This window comes from Pleurodeles waltl, chromosome 6, assembly GCF_031143425.1.
Source record: "Pleurodeles waltl isolate 20211129_DDA chromosome 6, aPleWal1.hap1.20221129, whole genome shotgun sequence".
Lineage (NCBI taxonomy): Eukaryota > Metazoa > Chordata > Amphibia > Caudata > Salamandridae > Pleurodeles > Pleurodeles waltl.
Genome location: NC_090445.1, coordinates 242,571,796 through 242,598,304, shown reverse-complemented (window position 1 = coordinate 242,598,304; position 26,509 = coordinate 242,571,796). Strand labels below are relative to the sequence as shown.

Here is a 26,509-nt window from a genome sequence, read left to right as displayed (position 1 = left end):
CAATAAGGCAAGAAAGGGCATGTGGCAAACAAAGTGTGGTTTCAAAAGTTACCTGTCTCCCCCCAGAGGCTGTCGAAGCTGTTGATTTGTGCTCTTTCCACCTCCTCCTCGTCCTTTTCTGGAAGGTCGAGCAGGTAAGAAACAATCTGAAAGAGAGGCGGGTCATTAAAACTCTCCTCACTCACTGGGCAGGGTCTCGCGCACTACGCTGCACTCAAGTGGGGGCTGAATAGTACTATTTATTTGATTTTTGAGCACAGAACAAAACACGGCCTACATATCTGGAAATAATGAGACCATCCCACACAAACACAAATTCATGGAGTGAATACAGGATGGACCTGCCTTCAACATGTTTCGGTTTTTCAAAAACAATCGTGTTTAAAAATCGTGTAAATGTACCAGTATGCATTTAGAACATCTAAAAATAATTCTCATCCACATACTTCTCTCCCTATCCAAGCATAAGATGACCAACAGCAATACCTGAGAAGATAACTTGGTTGGCCGAGTGCCCATTGCAAACAGGTGAAATCTCAATAAAGCACAATAATAATTTCATCACTGCCAGGTCGACATAGTTTTAAAGGGAGGTTGACAGTAATAACCTCTATTATTTAGCTAGCTCAATAACTGACTTTGCAACGTGTGCTATATAAATGATGTTTATCGTTATTATTTCTGAATTACGTATAACTGCATACATTTGTCCATCTGTGTTAATTTATCAAACAAATGCACTTGAGACATTTGTTAGCAATCAGGGGACACACCCAGTTAAAAACACTCTGTAACCGAAACATTTCCAAATAAAGCTAAATTAAATCAGGAAAAGAAGCACACGTTTGAAATACGGTAATGGTTTATAGCATTCCACATAATGTCATGCTGATAACCAGATTAAAGGCGGCAGCATTATAAAATGATGAATCCTGTTTCTATAATACCGAAAAAAACAATCTGAAAATGCAAAAAAAAAAGTTGCATTTGCAAAAGTGTTTTCAGTGGTGATCACTTCACACCATCATAGGGTTTAGTGAAGCTTGTAGATCTGTGGTTCCGAGATACTCGATGCACTCAGTCGGGAAGCCTGCCTATCTTCACTCCACTGCCGCTTACCTCTGTATAGCCCATGCTTGCTGCAGCTATCAGGGCCTGCTGGATGGCGTGACTTTTCTTAAACACCCCTTGCTGCTGCCCAGCCATGGTCCAGTCACACTGAATCAGGAACTTGGCCACCTCCAGGTGGCCTCGTAGTGCCGCGTGAACCAACGCGCACTGCCCGTTCTTATCCAAATGGTCCACCTGTAAAAGGAAGAATTGATTCAACAAGTGATAAAACCACAAACTGCAGTTAAAAAGCGAAAGCATCGTTTTTTTTTTTTTTTTTAAAGAACACCTACAGGCAGTGTAGGCTCCACATATTCGTGCTTCACCATCTCACTAGCAATTCATCAAATAATCTAACTAGTGAAACCCCCTCTGCCCTTGTACTGCAAGTAGCAATGTGTAGCCTGTAAAATAAAGCTATTTACCCTTCAGCGGTTGCTCCTCCACATGGAGTTTCAATTATCCGCGACAGATGGGGAAACCTGCTTTCACGTGGTGTTCCTTTCGCACAGAAACAACAACATGTTCCTTCCCTCTGCTGTTCAGACAAGCCAGACTGGTTTTAAGACCTTTTGTACCAACTGTAATCCTGCACTTTGAGGTGCATGTAACTCCAAACGAAGTTCAACAAATCCATGAGAAACCCCTGAGAGAAAGAGGCCTGTAAAATGGCGCTCCCCATTGTTCATTCTTTAAAGAATTGTGGCCTTCATAAAGGCTAATCCTTGCACTCACAAAGGAGGACCCTGAGGCCTTTATTGTAAGAAATATGACAGCACCGAGAGCACATTCCATAACCCTCCCACTCAGAGTTCCCATCTTAATTATGTGGTATCGGCCACACCTCAGTTTCAGTCTGAGCTACAGTGCAGGCCTGTACCAAGAACCCAGACATCTACTGGGGGATGTGTAGTAATCACTATCGGAAATTCATCATGAGAAGTGCTTGTATAATAGGTAAATAATTAGTTTCTAGGATATATACATATTTATTGAAATAAACAAAGGTTAAAGTAACGTTATAGTTAAGTGAGAATTTCAGTGACAATGTAACGTTTTAAATGTTTAAAAAAACACTGAAATTCACCAGTTACAGTTAGTTGCTGTAACTATAACTCGTGCCCTAAGGCAACTATAACTCATGCCCTAAGGCAACTATAATTCTCACCCCACCATGCACAGTTTTCTCTTCAATAATCTCATTGCAAATGTTGCAGTGATATTATCAATGATATCATAGAATATGGCATGAATGATGTAATATGTGGGATAATTAACAGTGCATGGCAAAGACACAAGTTATTGTTACCTTAGGGACGAGTTTTGGCTACCAGAGATAACTATACCTGGAGAATGTCAGTGGTTTTGCACATTTAAAACATTATACTGTCACTGAAATTCTTATCTCACTATAACCTTACTTTAACCTTTGGCTTTCTTCAGTGAGTTTGTAAGTTTTTTTTTTTTTTTTTTAAACATAAAGTAAGATTTTGTTACCATATGTAAAACACCCCAAAGGCAGTCAACCCCATGATGCGCATGGTCTGGCGGGTCATTGGCTCTGGGTTACAGAGCTCTCCTCCCTGAACTTCATAAGGCTTCCAGGACCCTATCCTTCAGGGTCAAATTCAATTAAAAGCGGGTTTGGGCCGGGAGATGGCATATTTAAAAATGTTCCAGTCAGAACAGGAGGAAATATAAGTTTCTGATGCAGGCTAGGAAGTGAGCCGGCCCCTGGGAATGGGGATCTAATGGCATTTAAAGGCTCAGGAAGGGAGGTACAACCTCATCCGTTTCAATTTGTGTTACACCCTGGTGGATGCGATCCCCAGGGCCTTTTTAAGGCTCTCTCTTTATTACAGATATTAGCACCGGGGTATGGGTTTCCGGGGGGCCTAATTAGGCTAAAACAGGGAGGTCCGAGCAGCCCCCTTCCGCTCCACTAAAATATCAGCCAAGGGTATAGCTTCGCTGGACCTCGTAGAGGCTTGCAGAAGGGGATTATACACCCCCTTAATTCATCAATGAGCCTCCAGGCCCTGGCCCACTCCGCTGGTTGTCTTTTTTTAACCACACGGGAGCTTGCACTTTAAAAATTTTTTTTTTACCACAGATTCACAGATCATCTTCAAATTTGCGGAATATTTTTAAAAACCTTGGACCCAGGCCTACGGGGTCAGGGTAGCCCTACTCTTCCCTCTATGTCTTTTTATTTTGCTTTTTCCTTAGGACTAATATCATGTAAACAGTTTCTACAGCAAGCCACATATATATATAAATAAAAACAAAGCCAAAGACAACCCCCACCCAATTCCCGCTCTCCCCTTTCCTCGTACATTAAGGTACTGCCAACTATTGTATTATCTTTCCAGTGATCTCTTGGAGTAGCCATTGTCTACTACCTGATACAGTTGTTGCATGATGTTGTTATATGTGATCCCCAAGGCCTCTCAACTTTGAGTATCATTAATTCATTCTCAGTCAACTGAGATTATTTGTTTTGTCCTCCCAATAATTCCAGGTAATCTGCTAGTTTTAATCCAATAGTTGTAATGCTCTGAAACTCCGCTGTAGAAGTCTACTATAGTCTAGTTTACAAAAATGTTACAGAAGGGAAATGCCATTGGTTGGAGAACTTCTTTTCTGACTGTTCACGCTGCTTGTTACTTTCTCCATGGCTAACATGGCAACCAAACGAATCAACTGGATATTTGTGGCGCTTCATTATTTTTCCTATACAAGGCTACTGATTACTGTGTAGTGCCCAACGTGTTTCTCATTGTAGTTTTACTTTGGCTAAGCATCTTTCCAATACATATGAATATGCATGCATGTTCCACCTCATGTTAAAAAAGAAGTCCCCTTTGCTACTACATCTATTGCAGCAATCAGAGACATTAAAGAACAGCTTCTGGGGTCATGTACCATTGATACATGAGTTTATATGCTGGTTTATTTTGGGTGATGTTTTTACATTTATAGGGAATACCTTACCAGAGAGTTTCCCACTTCTCATCTGATATGTCTATTTGTACATCTTCTTTCCTGGTAGATTAAGTTGTGTCTTATTTCACGGTCTTGTAAAGCTTTTCATACGTTTGTTTTTCAAAGAGTGCATGCAAGCTTGTGGCGGTGATTAGGGTAGCTGGTTGAAGAGCTCAGTCTCCAAATTGCTAATACTGCAGTTTCTCATTTTCTGTGATTTGAAGCTGCAGTTTACAGTCTTGGAATGAATGACCTACGACTGTGAGGATTCTACATTCGACTTTCTCCCACTTTTTGAAAGCCATTTGTACCCGTTGCCAAGGATGACTCTGGGCTGTGGTGGCATAGTGTGACAGGAAAGTTGTCAACCGAATCTTCTCTTCAGTCTGGTCACACACTTCCAGTGTTGATTTAACTGGGGAAGCTATATAGGTGTTATGTTGAAGGCTTGATTTCCTTAGCCGCGCTAAGTCCCAAAGTTATTTACCTGCTACTGCATTATCCGCGAACATCAATTTTTCTCAGATTCCCTAGATGCCCACTCTAATATTAGGCACAAATAGGCAGCCCAATAATGTTTCACAAGAACAGGGCATGATAGACATCCGCAGCATGAGATGATAGTAAACGTTTCTCACGTATGGTGCTTTCTTTATGTTCATACACACGACAGGAAGTGGTGCTGAAGTGTCAGGATGCCTGTTAACCGTATGGTTACTGGCAAGGAATGAAATAAGAACTCTTGTTGTAAAATTTTGAACACACTTATATGCCTTAGCCAGGAGATCTAAAGTTCGCCCTAGTTTTGTAGATCTTCTTGGATGTGACTAATTTGGGTGAGTTATTTGCTCTCCAACTTTCCACCCTCCTTGTTAGGTGTAATCCTAGATATTTACATCAGTGGGCTTCCTATCTTTTTGGAGCCTGGGACTGACGTTTTAACACCTTCCTTTAAAAGAATAATTGTATTTTATACATTTATCCTAAGGCTTGAGACTTTTTCAAAATCTTTCAATTCATTTAATGCCTCTGAACTCCTTGGGTCTGTAAGGGTTAGGATATTTGTCTGTAAATAAACAAAGCAAACGGTTTTCCCTGCAAATGGTATTCCCTTGATGGTGCCTTGGTTTCTGATTTTTATGGCTATTAGCATTACCACCAAGGCACACAGGAGGGGCCACAGCAGGTACCCCTGTGGATAGAGAATTATTTTGTTTCCCTACCGTTTACCTTAATAACTGACTTCGTGACCTTATAGCTGGCCAGTACCTCGGAGCATCATATTGACAGAGCAATTTTTAGGTTTTGCATGCACAGCGCTTGCCACATCATAGGTGTGCACCATAAAGTGAGCCAGCCTCCTACAAAGGGACTAAGAACCGTCCCCCTACTTGCCCCATACCTACCTGAACTTCCCGTTTGTTAATTCAAACGTCGCTCCAACGTTGCTTGAATGTACCTGCTTTTTATTGGCTAGCAGGTCACTTCCTGCATCAATTTCTGTTCTGCTTTTGCCGTCGGGTGGAGTGTGGCTGAAGTACACTTTTCGGTTTTTGGTGAGTGGTTACTTGTTAGTGTTTATACGCGAAAAGATGAACTGAACTCAAGTCAATTCACATTGAAATGTGTGTAAACATTTCGGCCATCTTGCAATAGTGTATCCAGTGCAGATGTATGGACTGACAGTGTGAGGAGCTCTGAGAACATGGACAGCCTAGTCTGGAGACACAGGTTGAGGAACTTGAGCAGCTGAATAGTGTGAAGAGCCTGGGCCAGCTTGCGAGGAGCTCGCGCACACGGACAATGGAAACAGCTGAGGGCACAACTGAGCTGAGCTGAGCTGCATTGCAAATACATATCACAGAGTGTAGCGTCCTGTATTTTTTTGCACTTTTTATGTACCACGACCTCCACCCGAAGATATCCGAACACTTTACTTACCTACCAGCTACATTATAGAAGGATTAAATGATTTTTGTAGGCAAGGCGAGATTAAGTGACTTGCCCAAAATCACAAGATGCTGAGCCGATGCCGAGACTTGAAAATTAAACAGCTCTGGCCCTTAAGCAACATCCTCTCCCCTTGTGTGGCGGGGGGTAGCTGTAAATCGCGCCTTTCCTCTACTACTCAACCCATGGCAGTTCACCTGTGAAGAGGGAGCCAGGTGGTTGTAAACGTGTTGTGACTCTCAGTGACCACTATATCTGTACACACCTGGGTATGGTGAGAAGAGGTAGCCTTGGTGGGGAAGGACACTCTCGGGGAACGCCCCTGCCTCCTCTCAATTGCCTCCTGGATGTAGGGAGCAGAATAGGGTGACCACCTGGCACTGAGGCAAATTCTGAACAGGACTGTAAAAAATTCAGGACAAAGGGTCAAAATTCAGGACAAAAATTCAGGACAAAGGGTCAAAATTCAGGACAAAAATTCAAGAACAAACGTCAGTTTTACAGACACACGCAAGAGAGGCCATGCCTCACTATGTTGTCAGTGCATTTATTTACTCTTTTTTTAACATAGCACTATTTATTCACTGTGGACCTTTTGTGATTGCCTCCTGGTGTGCTACATTCAGGTGTCACATTACGTCCTTGTTCAGGAGTAAATTATTGCCCTTCACGGCAAGGCCATCACCCCTACCCAAATCTACCCGATCTTTCCTGAAGAGAAAGTAACAGCAAAATTTTGATTATGTTTCTGAACATTTCAAAACCCCTGGCAAACAGTTTGGGAAACATTAAGATAATTAACCTTATGCTAGTTTAAACAAATTGAACAAAAACATCTGGCTTACCCCAACCGCCCATGGAATTTCAACCTAATTTATTTTAAAGAGGCAGGGCAGATGGTGTGGGTGACAGTCTCACACCTAATGTCAGGATGTGATGTACCCATAACTTGTCTGTAGTCTCACTGCCCTAGAGTGTATGTTTGGGACTCTACATTTATCTCAGAAATGGGAGGCCGGACTACCAATCAAAGATAATAAAAGAGTAGGATGAAATCAAGATCAAATGGGAGATCCACGGCAAGTAATTCAAAGGGTTGTTGCTAACAACTGGATAAATAAAGAAGAGAAGAACAAGGTGGGACAATTCCTAAAATCAGACAAGATGGGTCCACCAAGACTATTTGAAGGTATTAGGTATCTGGGGAGTTGTCTGCACACAGGAGCGAAACAGAAGGGGCACTGTCAAGTGGTTGAACAATCAACACCCATCCCCCTTGGCAAACTCTTCTGGTGCAATGGTTCGCTGTTAGTGCTTGTGAAGGTTGAGCAGGGGCCAGACCCCTTGCAAGGTTGTGCAAAGCAATTGCGCGCTTAGTCCATGTCTTTATATGGTTTTGAAATTGAGCAAAAGCCAAACTAGAGATCTGGGTTATCCCTAAGTGTCAAGTACACATAGAATCTTCAAAATATTTGGGATGTAAATTGCACAAACAAAATTTACAAATGTTAAAATTTAATTAGTGTTTCTTTAACATATGGCACTGTTTTCGCCTTCATACACAATTAGATCTCAGATTGAACTGGGAACCAGTTACCTTTTGATACCTAGTGATTAATATCTACCATTCTTACACTGATTTCCAGGATGAAAATCTCGGCAGAGCGAACGGTCCCTCCAAGACCAGTTTGCTTTTTGGTCTTCTCTTCTTCTTTCTGTAGAGGCCATGCGGCACTAGCGAAGATGGTGTGCTACCCCAATGATAGTATTATTTTGCAAACCTTCCCCCTGCTCGTCCTTCATTCCTTCTTCAGACAGGCCACACATCTGATTTGGTCGCTGCGGAACCGTCGGGAGCTCTTTCCACTCTAAAGCTAACTGTGACTGCGGGTGGATTAGATCTTCTGGACTTAGAATGCTGCAGACGTCCAATGGGTGGCCAACTGGCTTTCTGCCCACCTCCCTGCATGAGATGGGGTTTACCAGTAAAGACTTTTAAGGAAGGCTTAATGCACTGCTCATCGTTTCCTACTGACCATTCTATGGATCACCATCCGGGGTTATCATGCATGGCTTTCTCTTGCCTTGCCAGAACCTGTAAACTCACTGACACGAAGAAACCCTATGCTCCTGCACTACCTTTGCTAAGCCTTCCCACTCGCACAGGATGGCTGTGCTCAGAGCAACTCCATCAGTGGCATGTTGCAGGTGTCTTAAAATTGGGGACTTTGTTTCTGAACAGTGAGCTACTAAATTTCCAAACCCTTGTGGCAGACTACCATCTTCACCCCAGTCAACCCCTTACTTACAACCACCTTAAATAATCATTAAATGCCCTATTTCATGTCTGCTACCTAGCACTAACCCTACAAGCGGTGTGCCAGAAGCTCCGTACCATAGGAAATGGTGGCAAACTGATGGAATGGGTGTACAGACCTATCCTGCAACATGGAAACCACTCCAGGTCTTCTTGTCATACTACCTGGGTGATTGATGTAGCCAAACCTCTGCAAGATATGGACTAAAATACTGGATTTTCCCCAAAGTATCCCACAGCTGTCACTTTAAGTAAATTCATAGTGCTTCCTTGTGAATGCATTCTGCCTGTTGCTTGTCATTGGCCTTGTGGTTTGTAACTCACAATTTGTTGCTTTCAATTTGCTGGCTTTATTTGTTTTAGGCTATGTAGCTTGAATTCGTCCCTTCTCTTGCCAAAACCTTATTTACAGTATCCTGCTGAGTGCTCCCTTTCTGTAAACAGGCCTGTAAATCTTGTTCTTATCTTATCATATTTGCTGTGCATTCAAAGAACAAAGTCAAATGTCAGGCTCTGTCTTCGGTGGGAACTTAGTGTTTACTTTCATTTCTCTGACTTCAAAGTGAGAGGATTTATGCGACAATCTTGCTGGATACTGGGGTTAGGAAAGAGTTTTTTCTATCACATGACAACATTTAAATAGACTTCAGAATTAGAAGTACAAATCAAGCAAATTTTTGTTAATTCTGAACTGTGCTGGAAACAAATACCTTTACATGATTAAAACAAATCATTGCATTAGGTGATGCAATTTCCACACATCATCGTCTGTGCACAATATAGTTTGATTTGAAAAACTGTATATCTGTGCAAATGTAATGGTCATTTCAATCAAAAATGTGTTGTCTGTAATGGCAGTGTGTTACCACACCATGCATGCTCCACTCCACTCTGCTCCACTCCACACCACTGCACCCTACTCTGTATCACTCCACTTTATGCCACTCCATGCCACTGCACTCTTCTCCATTCGGAAGCACTCCACATTATGTCACTGCTCTCTATGCTACTTCACACTATGCCTCTCTACTCTACTCTGTACCACTCTACTCTAAGCCACTGCACTTTACGCCTCTCTACACCCTACGCTCTGCTCGTCTGCACGCCATACCACTCCAGTCTAGGCAACACCAATCTAATCCACACAACTCCACTCTCTGCCACTCTGCAACGCTGCACTCTAAGCTAATACACTCTATGCTAATGCACTTTACTCTGTAACACTCAACTCTATGCCCCTGCACTCTACATCAATACACTGTACATCATTCTAATCTACTCTGCACCTCTGCACTCTATGCCACGGCACCCTACACTACTTTACTCTATGCCATCACACTCTATGCCACTTTATGCAACTCCACTCTAACCTGCACTTCTCCACTCTAAGCCACCTCACTCTACTGTGAAATAATCTACTTTATGCCACTGCACTCTGTGCCACTGCATTCTATGCCACTGCACTCTACCCTGCACCTCTCCACCCTATGCAACTTCACTCTATTCTGAAACAATCTATTCTACACCACTGTACACTATACCACTCTGACCACTGCACTCTAGTTCAATGCACTCTACACCACTGCAAGCTGACACTCTGCAACACTGCTCTGGCCGCCACCATACTCTACACCACTCTGCTCTGTACTACTGCTTTTTGCACCAATATACTCTATTCCACTGCATTCTATGCCACTCTACTCTGCCCAATGCCACTCTATGCAACTGCACTCTACACCAGTGCACTCTAAACAACTGCACTGCCCTTTACTCTGCACCTCTGTACTCTATGCCACTGTTCTCTGTACCAATCTACACCACTGCACTGACACTCTACTCTGCAACTCTGCACTCTACACCACTCTACTCTATGCCACTGCACTCTAGGCACTATACTCTACACCACGCTACAATACTCCACTCTGCACCACTGCACTCTATGCCACATGAGTCTACTCTGCACTCTATGACACTGCACCACTCTGCATTACTGCACTCTCTGCTACTCTATTGTATGCCACTCTACTCCACTGCACTCTATGTAACTCTACCCCATGCCACTCTATGCCACTGCACTTTGCGCCAATGCACTCTAAACAACTGCACTGTACGCCACTGCCCTCTACTCTGTACCACTGTACTCTACGCCACTGCTCTGTGCCACTCTACTCCACACAACATCACTGCACTGACACTTTACTCTGCAGTGTTGCACTCTCCACCACCGTACTATACACCAATGTACTATGTACTACTGCATTCTATGACACTGTACTCTATGCCACTCTACTCTGCATCACTCCACTCTACAGCACTTTGCCCTACTCTGCACCACTCTACACTACACCACTGCACTCCCTGCAACGTGAGTCTACTCTGCAATCTATGCCACTGCACCACTCTACACTACTGCTCTCTCTGCCACTCTATTGTATGCCACTCTACTCCACTGCACTCTATGCCACTCTACTCTGTCCCATGCCACTGCACTCTAAACTACTGCACTCTACGCTAACGCACTCTAAACAACTGCACTGTACCCCACTGCACTGTACTTTGCACCACTGGTCTCTACGCCACTGCTCCTATGCTACTCTACTCCACACCACTATGCCACTAGCTTTAAGCCATGCTGAACAGCAGCTACTCTGGTGTATAACATGGCTAATGGCTAAAACACATTAGCAAAGCCAATAACTCTTTCGTAGATGAGACCTATTGCTTTGCCAATGTTTGTTAGTACTATGAGGTACCGAAGTACCTGAAAGAACTGTAAAAAAATACAATTACATCATAATAAAGGCTGCTACAAAATGCGCAAATACATTTCGGTTAAAAAAAAAAAAGTGCTTCTCAAATACAGATTTGAATAATATACAGTTTATACCTAGTGCTAAAAAAATGTATAACACTACATTAAAACCACACACTCCACAGCTCTCCTTGGAACACCATTACAATACCTCTCTAAAAGAAATATCTTTGCCACCAGAAAACTTCAAGTGACTCCTTTTAGTAAAGTCAATGCAGGTTTTCAAGCCCCTTTGTATTTGCAGATTTACCAGTTGCCCACATTTGCATGTCCTTAGGGAAGGAGACCCCCTGGCAAGAAGGTCTTTTCTTATCTGTCTGCCCCTCCCTCCCTCAGAGCACAGGAGACCCCCGTAATTTCGCCCTGCCTCCGTTGCCCTTTAGGTGAAAGGCTAAAATTACGGACAAATGCCGTCCGTTAAAGCTTTCATCACGGACAACGGACAGCAGGGCGAAATTACGGACAGTCCGTGAAATTTACGGACGGGTGGTCACCCTAGAGCAGAAACCAGTCTAAGCCAGTGGGCGACACAGGTAGCACAAACCAAGCCCTAGAGGCATTTCATCTCACAGCGGGCACAATAACTAGAACAATCCGCTATTTGTTGTATGTTAATTTTTGTTGTACAGCGCATTGACATTGCCAGCTCATAACAGCGCCATACAAGTGCATTTTACAGTTTAAAACATATATATATTTTTTAATGGATGCATTTTATTTCTGTGCGGTTGTAACAAAAAACAGACTTTGGCAATGCCAATAGGTCTGGCTTTAATATGCTGCAACCTGTTCCCATAAACATATCCTTACTCCGCCCTAACATGGGCACACTGCTCACCATGCATCACGCGCCTCTTTCCCTGCACTCACTAACTGAAGACACTGCCCTCACACCCCTCTCACCTACTACTCGGCCGGTTCTGCTTTTGCTGATACATAGCGTGTGGCCAAAGAACACCGTCTGGGTTTTGGTGACTGGTTAAACTGTTAATGTTTATAATATGAAAAGATGAACTGAACACGAGTTATTTCATGCTGAAATGTATGTAAACATGTCAGCCATTTTGCAATGGAGTATCGAGTGCAGATGTAAAGCAAGCAGCGAGTGGGCTCATTATGTTGTGTCTTTCATTACTTAATAATTACATTTCTGATGAATAACAGTTGTAAATATTAAAATTCTTTGTGTGTTCGTTTCTTAAATTACTACTCAGTCATTTTCTAGAGAAAAATCATTTGTATAATTGGGAGACTTTTTTTTCTGAATTGGTATTCCCTCAGTCACTTATTAACATGCAGTGACAGGCGCAGTCATCCTGCGAGCACCAGGCTCATGATTTGAATGGTGGCACAGGGGCCACAGGGTGTCAGAACTCCTCTAAACACAGATTACAGCTACATTTCACTACTAAACAGGCAGTTATCTAGTAGGTACTAGGGTCAGGAGTTCAATGGTGCAGCAGGTGCAGTGGCACCGGGACCAAAAGCTCTTGGCACCCCACAAAACATGTATTATTGCTATATTTTACAACTAAACCAGCAGTTAGGAGTGCAGTTATCTTGCAAGCACTAGGGTCATGTTTAGAATGGTGCAGCAGGTGCAGTGGCACCACATCCAAAAGTTATCATAACTCCTCTAAACACCACAAATTGTAATATTTCACTACCAAACAGGCAGTCACAAGTGCAGTTACCTTGCAGACAATGGGATCATGATTGAAATGGTGCAGCAGGTGCAGTGGCACCAGTGCCACAAGGTGTCAAAACCCTTCTAAACACAGATTATTGCTAACGTTTACTAATAAAACAGGAAGTCACAAGTGCAGTTACCTTGCACGCACTAGGGTCATGGTTTTAATGGTGCAGCAGGTGCTGTGGCACCGGTGCCACAAGGTGTTGGAACCCCTCTAAACACAGACTTAACACAGATCATTGCTACACTTAACTACTAAACAGGCAGTTAACATTGTGGTTACCTTGCAGTTAAAAGGGGCATGATTTGAATGGGGCAGCAGGTGCAATGACTCTTTACTAACTACACATTACTATATTCTAATAAAATGCCATAATAAATAAGGTACAAATTTGGAACCCTGGGATATTAATTCCACATACATCACAACATAAGCAACTATTATCAGTTTATCTAATTTAAAACTAACATTATTATCACCTTTTTCTAATATTTATAATCCAGTTAGTAACAGAACGCATAAGAAAAAATCAAAGGCGAAACCTATTGGCTCTGCAAATGCTTGTGCTAATACTGCGTCCAGAAAATCCCAGATCAACTCACTGAATGCTCTCTCAGCGTCTAGAGATGCAAGAACTGGTGGGAACGTTCTTTTTTGGGTCACCTCCTCGAGGTGAGCTATGCTTATAACAATATTGCTTTACATAATTTTGGCAAATTCAACTTGATCTGCATCGATCAGTCCAGTGAGAATATTTTCACGTCTCTTAGCTAAGAACTTTGTGTACAGCTTAGCATATTTTTAATAGGGATCATGGCTTGAGTGAGGCACAATGACCTGCCAGCTTTCCAGGTGTAGGGACCAAGGTTATATCAGACTCTGTATCACCTCAAATGTTTGAAATAATTGTGTAAGTCAGCTGAATGGGTATTCAGTTATGGGATGAAGATAAAATGTAAAAGGCTATTCAGTTCCCATCAAGGTCAAGGGCCTAGTTTGCTTTTCAGTGCATTCTTGATTTTGGAGGTCTCAATTGATCCCTCTATGGCATCTCGCACGAGTTCTGGTACAGGTGCCCGTTTACAGTGTTTGTGGTATGAATGGATACCCTTATGGTCTATTAACCCACTAGCATTAAGGGCCTTCAAGTGATCCGTTGTTCTCTTTATCTTTTTCCCCAAATCGCCCAAGTTACCTGTGGGGATTTTAACCTGGCTATATACATTTTCCCTGTTGGCGTCAGATTTTCTTGGCTATCAATGTTCCAACATAGCTTTAAAGTATAAAAATAGCTGTTCCACTATTTCGTGAGGACTGTATCTCCAAACACAGCTGTGCCAACTTTCCATTGCCTACTTTACTTGCGACTATTTTTTCATCCACTCCATGTCATTTAGATGTTCACCATGTCTGATACGAAGATGGTGGCTATTGTCTTGTCTGTAACAGTGTCAAGAAGTGATAATGACAGCAACAGATAATCATTATGTCAATACATTGAATACATATGTAAGTAAAAGGAGAAGTTATTTGCTCCTGGGTGATCGTGTCTCTGCACATTCACCAGACTGTGGTCCGTGAGTTAATTTGAAGGATTATATGCCAATGGTAAATTTGAAAAGTAAAGACTTATTCTCACCTCGCTCATTTAGTCAGTGCTAATTACAGTTATGTGCAGGAAACCAGATCAATAGCGATCACAGGCCTGCCAAGTTGTGTACACTGCATGGGTGTGAATGGCTGGGATGGGCAATATCACCCTCCACCACTAGTTATAGAGGAGATGAAAGAGTGAAAACCAGTAGTAGATATAATGGCCTGAGGAAAACGTGTTTCTGTGATCAACATATAGCAACACTTCCCAATTTCAGGCATGGAATGAAGCCTATACAACCTTGTTCTGAGTTACATTCATGTCTTGCAAGCACTTTGAAGCTTCCCAATACATGAGAAAAACATTAGAAATACATTTCAAAGCAGAATAGCTTTTAGTAAACATCCACACCATGAATCTCCCATTACCTTGGATCGTTTCTTGCACAGCAACATAACAATACTCAGATGTCCAGCTGCAGCTGCGTACCCCAGTGGGGTCAAACCACTCTCCGAGGAGGCATCCACATTAGCACCAAACTCCAGCAACAAGGCCACCATCTCAGGATAGCCCAGGTGAGCCTGGACACACAATATTGGAGCATTGTTGAGAACCTCTGTGCGGTAGTTGATATTTGCCCCACCCAGAATCAACAGTCGGCTCACCTAGAGAAAGAAGATAATTAGGCATCAGCTAGATGGCATAAGAAGGTATTTTAAATCCTAACACGTTTTATTTAAATAAAGAATACAGTTTTCTTCCTTTTGATCAAACAAATGTATATCGGGACCATTTAAATTTAACTAAAGTAAGTAAAACCAATTGAGTCAATACTAGTTGACTAACATTACATCCAAGATCTTATACAATCTACTAGACAGAACACTCACAGGTCCTGGGAAAAAACATCTACAGAGTGGCCTTGGAATTGTAGTAGTCTCATGTTAAAATAACTTGGTGGTCACTAAACAAATTATCCATTTAAGTCGAAAACAAAGAACAGTTTGTCCTGAGCAAATCACTGAGTCAGTACGGTGACACATGATTGGTACACATCGAGGGAATCTGAGCAAGAGGGATATGTTTTAGTCTAGGTGCTGATTAACTGTTATACAATACGAGAAATTAAAACGAACCCCAAATAAAACGTAACCAAGACGAGGATGAAAAAGCATTAACATGCATCCTGTTTTCTAGAATTATACTGTCGAAGAAAGACAATAATACAAGTTATTTTCCTATCATGAGCAGAGCAGCTGGACACATCTCCTTAAAAACTCTGTTCTGGCAACAGACTGAAGGTAACTCTATTTTCACACGTTACTGGCATCTGAATTACTACTTCAGAGTACATTTTAAATTTCATATTGAGTGGAAAAAAAATAGAAGGTACGCGCTTTTTTCTCCAAAATACATGTTTTGCGAAAATAAAAATAGGTGTTTTAAACCCAGCAAAGGTTGCCTATTGTTGGCCGCAGCAATGTCCTGGTTTCAAGGAAAGGGCTTAAGTAAATAAAACGTTTGACATAATTCACACCTTGCCAAATCCGAGGCAGCCGAAAAACAAAAATAATCATATTATCAGAAGCCAAGCTTCTGCACACATTGTCTTGGAAAGGACCCCTTGACCGCTGAGCTCATTCAATTACCTTGTTCATCCCCACACCCAACCAGCCTCACGCCTTCAATTATTTCGTAGTGAGAACTTATTTCTCTATCTTTGAAATAATTTGCAATGCACGTATTACTCCATTAAGGGCAGCAACAGCAATGCCTGCGTCACCAACAGCCACGAAGACAGGCCCTGAACCAAGCCATTCACTCTTCTCTGAGTAAGCTATCTGTACATGACAAACTTCTCATGGTTACAATTCCCCACCAAGACTGCAAGGGGTTAAAACTTGGCTAGACAGTAAACTGATGTGCAGAAAAGTGCCTCACGTGCCCTAGCCTACACGTTGTGACTGTAGTCTGTGGAGACCCCCTGGATAGCGGCTTTGGTGCGATGTAAATATATTCGACTCAGACACCAAGAAAGGGAACAGGGAGGGATTCATTCCAAAATACGGTCCTTTATTGCAAGAGGTGCTCGCTACTGTGTAATGTCTCACCTCAGAAAATGCCCTATGGGAGGGCAAGCTCTTGTGGTTGTGCTTTAGATTGTGAATGACAGGTCAAACATCAATGTCTGCGTAAATAAACAACATCCAATTGACACAACTGGTGTGGTGGTTCCGGGCACAGTACCATAGGAACCAACTTCTAAGAACTCAGCTGGCTCCTCAATGTTTCAAAATATTCGTCAAATACAAACTTCAAAATTGAAACTATTGTTTAACACATAAAAATATAAAACAAGTAGCAAATATTTTCAAAAGTGAAAAGAAAGCAAAAAAGATAAAGTAAGCGCTTTCACACTTCCTCACAGGGACAGACTGCTATTAAGTCTGAAATCACTCCAACCTGTGAACACTCAAATTATTTATTACCACCATTAAGTGCTGTCATTTCCTGAGGAAAAAAGAGAACCCACTGTATTTACAATTCGTCAGTAGGAGATGATGTTCTGTGGGATTCTCCCCCCCCCCCAAAAAAAAAAAACTCTAGTTATCCATGACTAAAACTAGAAGGTATACTGTTTGGAATATAGTGTGCAGGCTCAGTCTTCTATACACCAGAAAGTGTTTTCATAACTCGGTTGTAGTTGTCCTGCTAGCTACTGGACCAGGAGGGAGATAGTTAACGGAAAGGGTTTCATCATTCTTTGAAATGTATGCCCAATATTCAGAATTCCACATATGTAAAGTGTTTTAGTCAATGGTAGAGCAGAGGTATATCTCGTTTGGGTGGAATCAGGTGAAGAGTTTCTTTTTTATAATAAAAAAACAGTTTGATGTTTGTATCTACTGGTTTATTGTGTAAACTCAACCATTTAGCAGTACCTTGATGTTCGGAGTATAGAGATTTCGCAAAGATGCCAGTGCCATGGAAAGACCTTCTGTACTGTAGGAAATCCATAACCCTTGCAGAATGGAGGAGGAAACACCCACTTTTTTACTCAAACCCTACAAAGAGACATAAATTGAGACATTTTAAAACATTTATGTACTTTTTAAATACATACATTTACAAACTGTTTATTAGGGATGAATGAGATGCATTATTTCTCTAGTATCTTTAGATTCTTTATAGAGTAAGAAATAGGCACGGGATGATCGATTCCAATGCCCAACCCTGAGAAAACATTATCTATTGGCTGCCAGATTTGTTTGTGGCCATTGAGTTGGCTCAAGTCTTAAATTCAGGGAATACATATAAACTAAACAGTCATATGCATACAGTCTTTTGTGAACATTGCACTCTTTGAAGAAATGGAATTGGCCACAATTTTGAACAAGTAGTTTCTATGGCAGTTTTTAAGTATAATCAGAGTAAATCATAAAAACACCATGATCTCAAAGATTCATAAAAAGTATGTTTTAATACAATAGGAGAAGGGAAAGGAAGATGCAAGTATAGAACAAGTTACTTACCTCTGGTAATGAATTATCTGGTAGAGACATATTCTAGTGCAGATTCCTTACCACAGAATTTCCCCCAGGTGTCAGTCTGGATCTGGAGATTTTTCTTCGAGCAGCAACCCCTGTGTGCCGTTAGGTGGTGTTGTTCGACTCCGCGTCCATTGTTGGTGTCCTGTTTGCCAGATATGACATCTCGGGTCGTATATAGATTACACCCTGGTGCACTGACGTCAGTTTCTTTTCACAACTTTCAACACCAGAAGCACAGAACCATGAAGAACTCTGACCCTGGCGAGCCAGAACGAGGGCCCTGAAAGGGAAGTTTTTGTCCACAGAAATAATTTCACAGAGCAGGGAGGATGGCAGGTTTGGTAAAGAATCTGCAAATAGAATATGTCTCGACCAGAAAATTTGCTACCAAAGGTAAGTGACAGAGACTTTTCATTGCAGATTCTTTACCTTAGAATAGATACCCAAGCAATACCATCCCCAGAGGAAGGACTGCAAACCAAGATCATACTTGGAAGTCCTGAGGACTGAACAGGCAAACTACTTATCCCTTCGGACCTGACTATCCAAGCAGTAGTGTTAGGTTACAGTATGGAAGGAGGCCCACGCTGCTGCCTGGCAGATGTTAAGGACTGGAACTCACTGTGCTAACACAATGGTTGCAGCTGTTGCTCTGATACAGTGAGCAAGCAAACCCCCAGGGGGTTCCTTTTAGCCAATGCACAGCACATTTTATTACAGAGCACAACCCATCTAGAAATGGTTGTCTCCTGCACTGCCTGACTTTTATTCGTACCCACATAACCCACAAAGAGTTGATCATCCAGCTAGAACTCTTCGGAACAATAGAACGCCAATGCTCTTTCTGGGTTTAGGTGGTGGAATCTCTCCTCTTCCTTAGGAGGATGTGGGGTGTGGAAAATGTAGGCAAAGTGATGGATTGGCCTACATGAAAGGGAGTAACTACCATAGGTAGAAAGGAAGCCTGGTACAAAGCACAACCTTGTCAGGGATGATGGAGATGAAAGGTGGGTTTGAAGAAAGAGCCTGCAGATTACTCACTCTGCAGGCAGAGGTGACAGCTACAAGGAAGACTGTTTTCAGAGTAAGCGGGTGAATTGGGCAGTTGTGAAGAAGCTCAAAAGGGGCACACCTCAGAAAAGTAAGAACCAAGTTCAAATCCCATTGGGGCCTGATGAACGGGGAAGGAGGAAAGAGATGGGTAAGACCCTTAAGAAATCTTCCAACAATGGGAGATTAAAACAAGGAGGGTTGGTCACACAATCTGAGGAAAGCTGATGGCCGACAAATAACCCTGGAGCGTGCCTAGAGCAGAGCCCTGCTGGGCCAGAGAAAGAACAAACAAAAGAACCTCAGAAAGAGGGGCAGAGAGGGGGTCAACAGACTTGTCTGTACCCCATGTCACACATTTTTTCCATCAACAGTCAGAGAGCGTTTTGGTGGCAGGAAGACTGGCTGCCAAGATAACATTACAGACTTCAGATGGAAGTTCAAAAGCTGTAAACTTTAGCAGCTCAATCTCCACGCAAGAATGAGGACAGTGGATTCAGGGGGAGAACCGTCCCGGGCTGTTGCGACAGAAGATCCTCCCAAAGGGGCAGTCTGATAAGAGGATCAATGGCCATGCTAAAGAGTTTGGGATACCATACTCTTCGTGCCCAGTCTGGAGTCGCAAGAATGAATTGGGCCCGGTCGTTCTTGATCTTCTTAGAACTTTGGGCAGAAGTGGTATTGGTGGAAAGAAATAAAGGAGGCCTGAGTTCCATTTGAGATGAAAAGCATCGTCAAGCGAGTGCCACCTTGGAAACTCCAATGCGCAAAACAGCTAACATTGCACATTGTATGCAGAGGTGAACAGATCTAACCAAGGCTCTTCCCACTGCTGAAAGAGACCTTAGCACCACCTCCGGATGGAGACGACATTCATGATCGACCAGGCATTGACATCTGAGTTCGTCCGCTCTGGCGTTCAGTGAACCTGACAGTTGATGAACCACAAGGGATATGCCCTGATGTTCCAGACACGTCCAGAGGCGCAGAGCCTCCAGACAAAGGGTCCACAACGCCACCCCGCCCTGCTTGATGCAATATCACATGGCGTAGGTGTTGTCAATGAACACCTGCACCACTTTCCCTTTGAGAGAGAGAAGGAATGCTTTCAATGCTACCCTGATCGCTCCAAAAGATTGATATGGAGCTCGGACTCTCCACCTCTCCCATGTGGCCGCCCCATCCCAGGAGTGATGCATCTGTCACTACAGTCACACCTGGTAGGGGAAGGGGATCTGCCTCTGACCTAATTGTGGTTCAATAGCCACCACTGCAGATCCTGTGCATCATCCCCGAGACCTGGACCATGTCAGAGAGATTTCTCTGATGCTGCACCCACTGGAACTTCAGGTCCCACTGTAGAGCCAACATACGCCATGTGGCATGTGTAACCAGCAAGATGGGAGGAGGCCATGAGGTCCAGAAGCCTCAGAGTCAGTCTCACCTACATCCAGGATAAAGACTGAAACATCTGTATCATAGCCTGAATATCCTGTACTCGCCACTCAGGAGGAGAGGCCCAAAGCTGCACTGTGTCCAGACCAGCTCCGATCAAAGGGAGAGTCTGAGAGAGAGTCAGGTGTGACTTCAGCACATTTATAGTGAATCCCATCGAATGCAGGAGGTCTGCCGTAGTCTGGAGCCCGAAGAAGACAGCCTGGGGTGAGCCTGAATTCAACAGCCAGTAATGAAAGACTGAAACTCCTAACCTGCGCAGATGAGCTGCGATCTCCACCATCACTCTGGTGAACACTCGAGGGGTGCTGGTAAGGCCAATGGAAAGCATGGTAAATTGAAAATGCTCGTGACCTACCACAAACAGAAAGTAATGTCTGTGGGCAGGGAGAACGGGAATATGGAAATATGCATACTGCCAGTCCAGCGCTACCGTTCAGTCTCCTAGGTCCAAGGCAGACAGGACTTGAGCCAGAGGAACGAGTTACTTACCTTCGGTAACGACTTTTCTGGTGGATACATTAGCTACCTGTGGATTCCTCACCTCATGAATACTCCCATGGCGCCAGCATTCAACGGAAATCTTCTTACTAGTCTCTGCACGTCGACGAGGACGTCACTCTAGCCCACGCGACGCCGTCTGACGTCATACAGGCAATAAGAGGTCCTCGACGACGTGCGGACGTCAGTACCAATCATTTTTTTTTTTTTTTTACGTGCATGAGAACAACCAGGCAATGCAATGAAAGAGCAAGGCAACATCCCATTATATTGCAAAAACACACAACATTGTATGAATAACTGTAAATCTTTTTATATAAATATATATATAAAACTTTCTCTTTTAAAATATATACACACACCAAGTATATACACAAAGATATATACATATATATAAATATATATTATATACACATCTATTGCACCCTCAAAGACCAAGAGGAGCGCACTCAAGGATTACTTGGCAAGACCAGAAAGGCAACGGGGAGGCGGGTGGGACCGTGAGGAATCCACAGGTAGCTAATGTATCCACCAGAAAAGTCGTTACCGAAGGTAAGTAACTCGTTCTTCTGATGGATACAACTACCTGTGGATTCCTCACCTCATGAATAGAGTCCCAAAGCAGTACCACGCCCGGCGGTGGGTGCCTAAATGGTCAAACCAAGAAATCCTGCAGCACTGACCGTGCAAAATGGCCGTCCCTTCTAACCTCAGAATCCAAACAGTAATGTTTTGCAAAAGTGTGAAGGGACGACCAAGTTGCGGCCTTGCAGATGTCGACCACAGGAACACCCCTGGCCAAGGCCGAAGTGGCCGACTTAGCTCTGGTGGAATGAGCTCTAATGCCCTCAGGAGGATCCTTCTTTGCCAAAGAGTAACATATTTTAATGCAAAGAACAACCCACCTGGATAGTGTTCTCTTTTGGACTGCCTTTCCTCTCCTCTTGCCCACGTATCCAATAAACAGCTGATCCTCCAGCCTGAAATCCTTTGTTCTATCAATAAAGAAGCTCAACGCTCTCTTTGGGTCCAGACGGTGCAGTCTTTCTTCCTCTTTGGAAGGATGAGGCGGAGGATAGAACGTGGACAAAGTAATTGCCTGAGCCAAATGGAAGGGTGAAACAACCTTCGGGAGGAAAGCAGCCTTGGTCCTCAACACCACCTTATCCCCATAAAAAGTTGTATAAGGGGGCTTTACTGATAAGGCCTGCAACTCACTCACTCTCCTTGCTGATGTTATAGCTATCAGGAAGACTGTTTTTAAAACCAAATACCTCAAGGGGCAAGAATGCATAGGTTCAAAAGGGGACCCCATAAGGAAAGTCAGGACCAAGGACAAATCCCATTGCGGCATAACGAATGGCTTTGGAGGATATTGATTTAGAAGACTTTTCAAGAATCTGATAACAATAGGGGATTTAAATAAAGATGGTTGGTCTGGAAGACATATGAAGGCTGACAAGGCCGATAAATAACCCTTAATGGTAGCCACTGCACAACCTTTCTGCGCCAGAGATAGAGCAAAAGACAAAACGTCCGATAGATGAGCATGCAAAGGATCAATCTGCCTCTCTCCACACCACGCAACAAATTTAGACCACCTATTAGCGTAGATAGATTTAGTGGAGTGTCGCCTGGCCGCTAATATAACATCCACTACCTCAGGCGGGAGAGAGAAGGAACTCAGGTTGCCCCGTTCAATCTCCAGGCATGTAGGTGCAGACTCTGGAGGTTGGGGTGTAGAACCTGCCCCTGCGACTGCGAGAGGAGGTCTGCCCTGAAAGGGAGACGGAGCGGCGGGCACATTGAGAGTTGGAGAAGGTCGGAGTACCACACCCTCCTTGGCCAATCCGGACCTATTAAGATTACTAGAGCCCGGTCTTGGCGAATCTTCCTCAATACTCGAGGAATCAAGGGTATGGGAGGAAACGCGTAAAGCAACTGGCCGCACCAGGTTATTTGAAACGCGTCCCCCAACGCTCCCTGCATCGGATACTGAAGGCTGCAGAACAACGGACAATGCGCGTTCTCTCGAGTGGCGAACAGATCTACCCGAGGAAACCCCCACCTCTGGAAGATTAAACGGACTTGATCTGGATGGAGACGCCACTCGTGTTCTGCCGAGAAGTGGCGACTGAGACTGTCCGCACGCACGTTCAAAACTCCGGCCAGATGGTTTGCTATCAAGCAAATCCGATGGTCCTTTGCCCAGGACCATAGTCGAAGAGCTTCTCTGCAGAGAAGGTACGACCCCACTCCTCCCTGCTTGTTTATGTACCACATCGTGGTAGTATTGTCCGTTAGGACCTGTACCGACTGACCACGAAGGGAAGGGAGGAAGGCCTTGAGAGCCAGACGTACAACCCGTAACTCTAACAGATTGATGTGAAACATCTGTTCCTCTGGAGACCAAAGACCTTTGATCTCCAGATCGCCCAGATGAGCTCCCCACCCTAGAGTGGAAGCATCCGTTATGACTGTGGCCACTGGTGGCGACTGCTGGAACGGCTTTCCTTGTGAAAGATTGTTGCTTGCAATCCACCACTTCAAATCCACAGCAGCATCCCTGGAGATCTTGACAGTACCCTCTAGATCCCCTCTGTGTTGAGACCACTGCCTTCGGAGGCACCACTGAAGTGCCCTCATGTGCCAGCGAGCATGCGTGACCAACAGAATGCAGGAGGCAAAAAGACCGAGCAGACGAAGGACCTTGAGGACTGGAACTACCGATCCATTTCGAAACATTGGAACCAAATCCTGAATATCTTGAATCCGCTGAGGCGGAGGAAAGGCCCGACCCAATGTTGTATCCAGTACTGCCCCTATGAACAGGAGGCGCTGAGAGGGCTCTAGGTGAGATTTGGGCTCGTTCACCGAAAAACCCAGGTCGAACAACAACTGGGTTGTTGACTGCAGATGATGCGACACAAGCTCCGGGGACTTGGCTTTGATCAACCAGTCGTCCAAGTAAGGGAATACTGCTATCCCCTTCCTTCTGAGTTCTGCCGCAACCACCGACATCACCTTCGTGAAGACTCGAGGTGCTGAAGTAAGACCAAACGGAAGGACCGCAAACTGATAGTGTTGCGATCCCACCACAAACCGGAGATACTTCCTGTGTGACTTGAGTATCGGGATATGAAAGTAAGCATCCTGCAAGTCGACAGACACCATCCAGTCTTCCATGTTCAACGCCAAAAGCACCTGTGCTAGGGTCAGCATCTTGAACTTTTCCTGCTTGAGGAACCAATTCAAGATCCTCAGGTCCAGAATTGGTCTCAAACGACCATCCTTCTTGGGAATCAGGAAATACCTTGAGTAAACTCCTCGACCCCTTTCCTGCTCCGGGACCAACTCCACCGCGCCCTTTGAAAGGAGGACTTGCACCTCCTGTTCTAGCAACAGGAGGTGTTCTTCTGAACAATACGAAGGGCGGGGCGGGATGAGGGGCGGGAACTCCCGAAAGGGAAGGGTGTAGCCTTTTCCCACAACACTGAGAACCCAAGTGTCCGATGTAACAGTCTTCCATTTGGTGAGAAAATGCTGTAATCTTCCCCCTACAGGAGAGGAGTGAGTGGGAAATGGTGGAAGCCTAAGGCTGCTTCCCTGCTGCACCCCGCCAGAGGATGAGGAAGAGGCAGAGTGCTGCTGAGAGGCTCCTCTGGTGCGGACCCTACCTCTCCCCCTGAAAGATCTATAGGGATGGGAAGAAGCAGGTTGCTGATATCTCCCCCGAAAGGAAGAGGAGGAAGAGCCACGCCCAAATCCACGAAACCTCCTGAAGAATCTGGAAGAGGCCGTGGAAGAAGGAGCTTGGAGCCCTAACGACTTAGCCGTGGCCCTGCTTTCTTTAAAACGTTCCAAGGCCGAATCAGCCTTAGCTCCAAACAGTTTGTCCCCATCAAACGGGAGATCCAACAATGTGGACTGTACATCTGCCGAAAAGCCCGAGTTACGGAGCCAGGCCTGTCTCCTTGCCACCACAGTTGTGCCCATTGCCCTGGCTACCGAGTCGGTGGTATCCAGTCCCGTCTGGATAATTTGGGTCGCAGCAGCCTGGGCATTTGAGACAAGATCCAAAAGACCCTGGGGAAGCTCTGTAAACGAAGAGGAAATGTCATCCATCAGAGCATGAATATACCTCCCCAGGATACAGGTTGCATTGGTGGCTTTTAACGCCAGACTGCAGGATGAAAAAATCTTCTTCGACTGCGCCTCTAGCTTCTTTGAATCTCTGTCCCCAGGCACCGTCGGAAAAGAACCAGGCGCTGACTTGGACGAACAGGAGGCCTGCACCACCAAGCTCTCCGGCGTAGGGTGCCTAGATAGGAAACCAGGGTCAGTCGGAGCCGTCCGATACCTCCTGGCCACGGCTCTGTGAGCTGCTGGGGAAGATGCCGGCCTCTTCCACACCTCTAACACCGGATCCAGCAGAGCGTCATTAAATGGTAACAGAGGCTCCGCCGCGGCTGAGGCCGGATGTAACACCTCTGTCAAAAGGTTTTGTTTTGCCTCCACCACCGGCAAAGGCAGGTCCAAAAAACTAGCTGCCTTCCGTACCACTGCATGAAAGGAAGCAGCCTCCTCAGTATATTCCCCCGGGGACGAAAGGTCCCACTCAGGGGAAGTGTCCAGCCCACTGGCCGACTCCAGTCCACGCAGCCCATCACCCGAGTCCTCTAGCTCTCCTTCCTCTAGGGCTCATTGGTACTCCTGCTCTTCCAATACACGGAGAGCACGTCTCCTTGAATGAAGTCGTTGCTCAATACGCGGAGTCGACAATGCCTCCGCCGAAGTCGAAGATCGGCGCCGATCTTCAGAAGCCACCGACGCCGCATCCGGCGCCACAGGTAACTTCGGCGCCGACGGAAGAGCAACTGCCGCAGATGGACCCACCGGAGTCACAGGCCGAAATCCCGACGTCGACGGGATGGAAATCTCCGGGGCCAATCCTTCTGAAGCCACCGGAGCGGCCACCGGCGCCGACAGTGGCGCCGAGCCCACGTTCCCAAACGGGAGAAAGGGCATAAAGGGTGCCGGCCGAAGAGGCGCAGGATCACCCAAAGAAAAGGCCAAAGGCCCAGCCGGAGCACCCCCTGGAGCCATCTGTTGGAAGATGGCATACATCGCATTCAAGAATGCGGAACTATCGGCTCCAGGGGTGGGAAAAGCCGGATACTGGGGTGCCTGTCTCGGAGGCGACCCCGACGCCGGCCTCGGCGTCTGCGCCGGAGAAAACACTTGAGGCTCCAATACCTCAATCACCGACGCCTGTCCAGGTGAAGTTGGAGACGCCGGAGAGGGCAACGGCGTCGAAGGATGCGGCGTAACCGTGGGACTGACCTCCCATGTCTTTCGGCGCCGATCCGGAGACCTGGAGCGAGTCTCCTTTGAATGACGCCGAGATTCTCTACGGCGCCGGGAGTCTCGATGACGCCGATGTCTTGGGGAAGAAGACTTCTTGTGATGTTTCCCCTTTGACTTGGCCAT

General features: G+C 44.8%; 1 protein-coding gene across 9 annotated transcripts in view; it reads right to left on the bottom strand.

Annotated features, from left to right (window-relative positions):
* The window catches only part of TANC2 (tetratricopeptide repeat, ankyrin repeat and coiled-coil containing 2), a 1,999,198-nt gene that overhangs the window by 278,251 nt on the left and 1,694,438 nt on the right, over nt 1-26,509 (bottom strand). For all 9 annotated transcript variants that reach the window (XM_069238000.1, XM_069237998.1, XM_069238005.1 and 6 more), the window contains 4 exons: nt 17,405-17,527; nt 14,891-15,127; nt 1,120-1,305; nt 53-146 (listed from right to left, as the gene is read on the bottom strand). In XM_069238000.1, the coding sequence (XP_069094101.1) occupies nt 53-146; nt 1,120-1,305; nt 14,891-15,127; nt 17,405-17,527 (640 nt within the window). The remainder of the gene's footprint in view (nt 1-52; nt 147-1,119; nt 1,306-14,890; nt 15,128-17,404; nt 17,528-26,509) is intronic.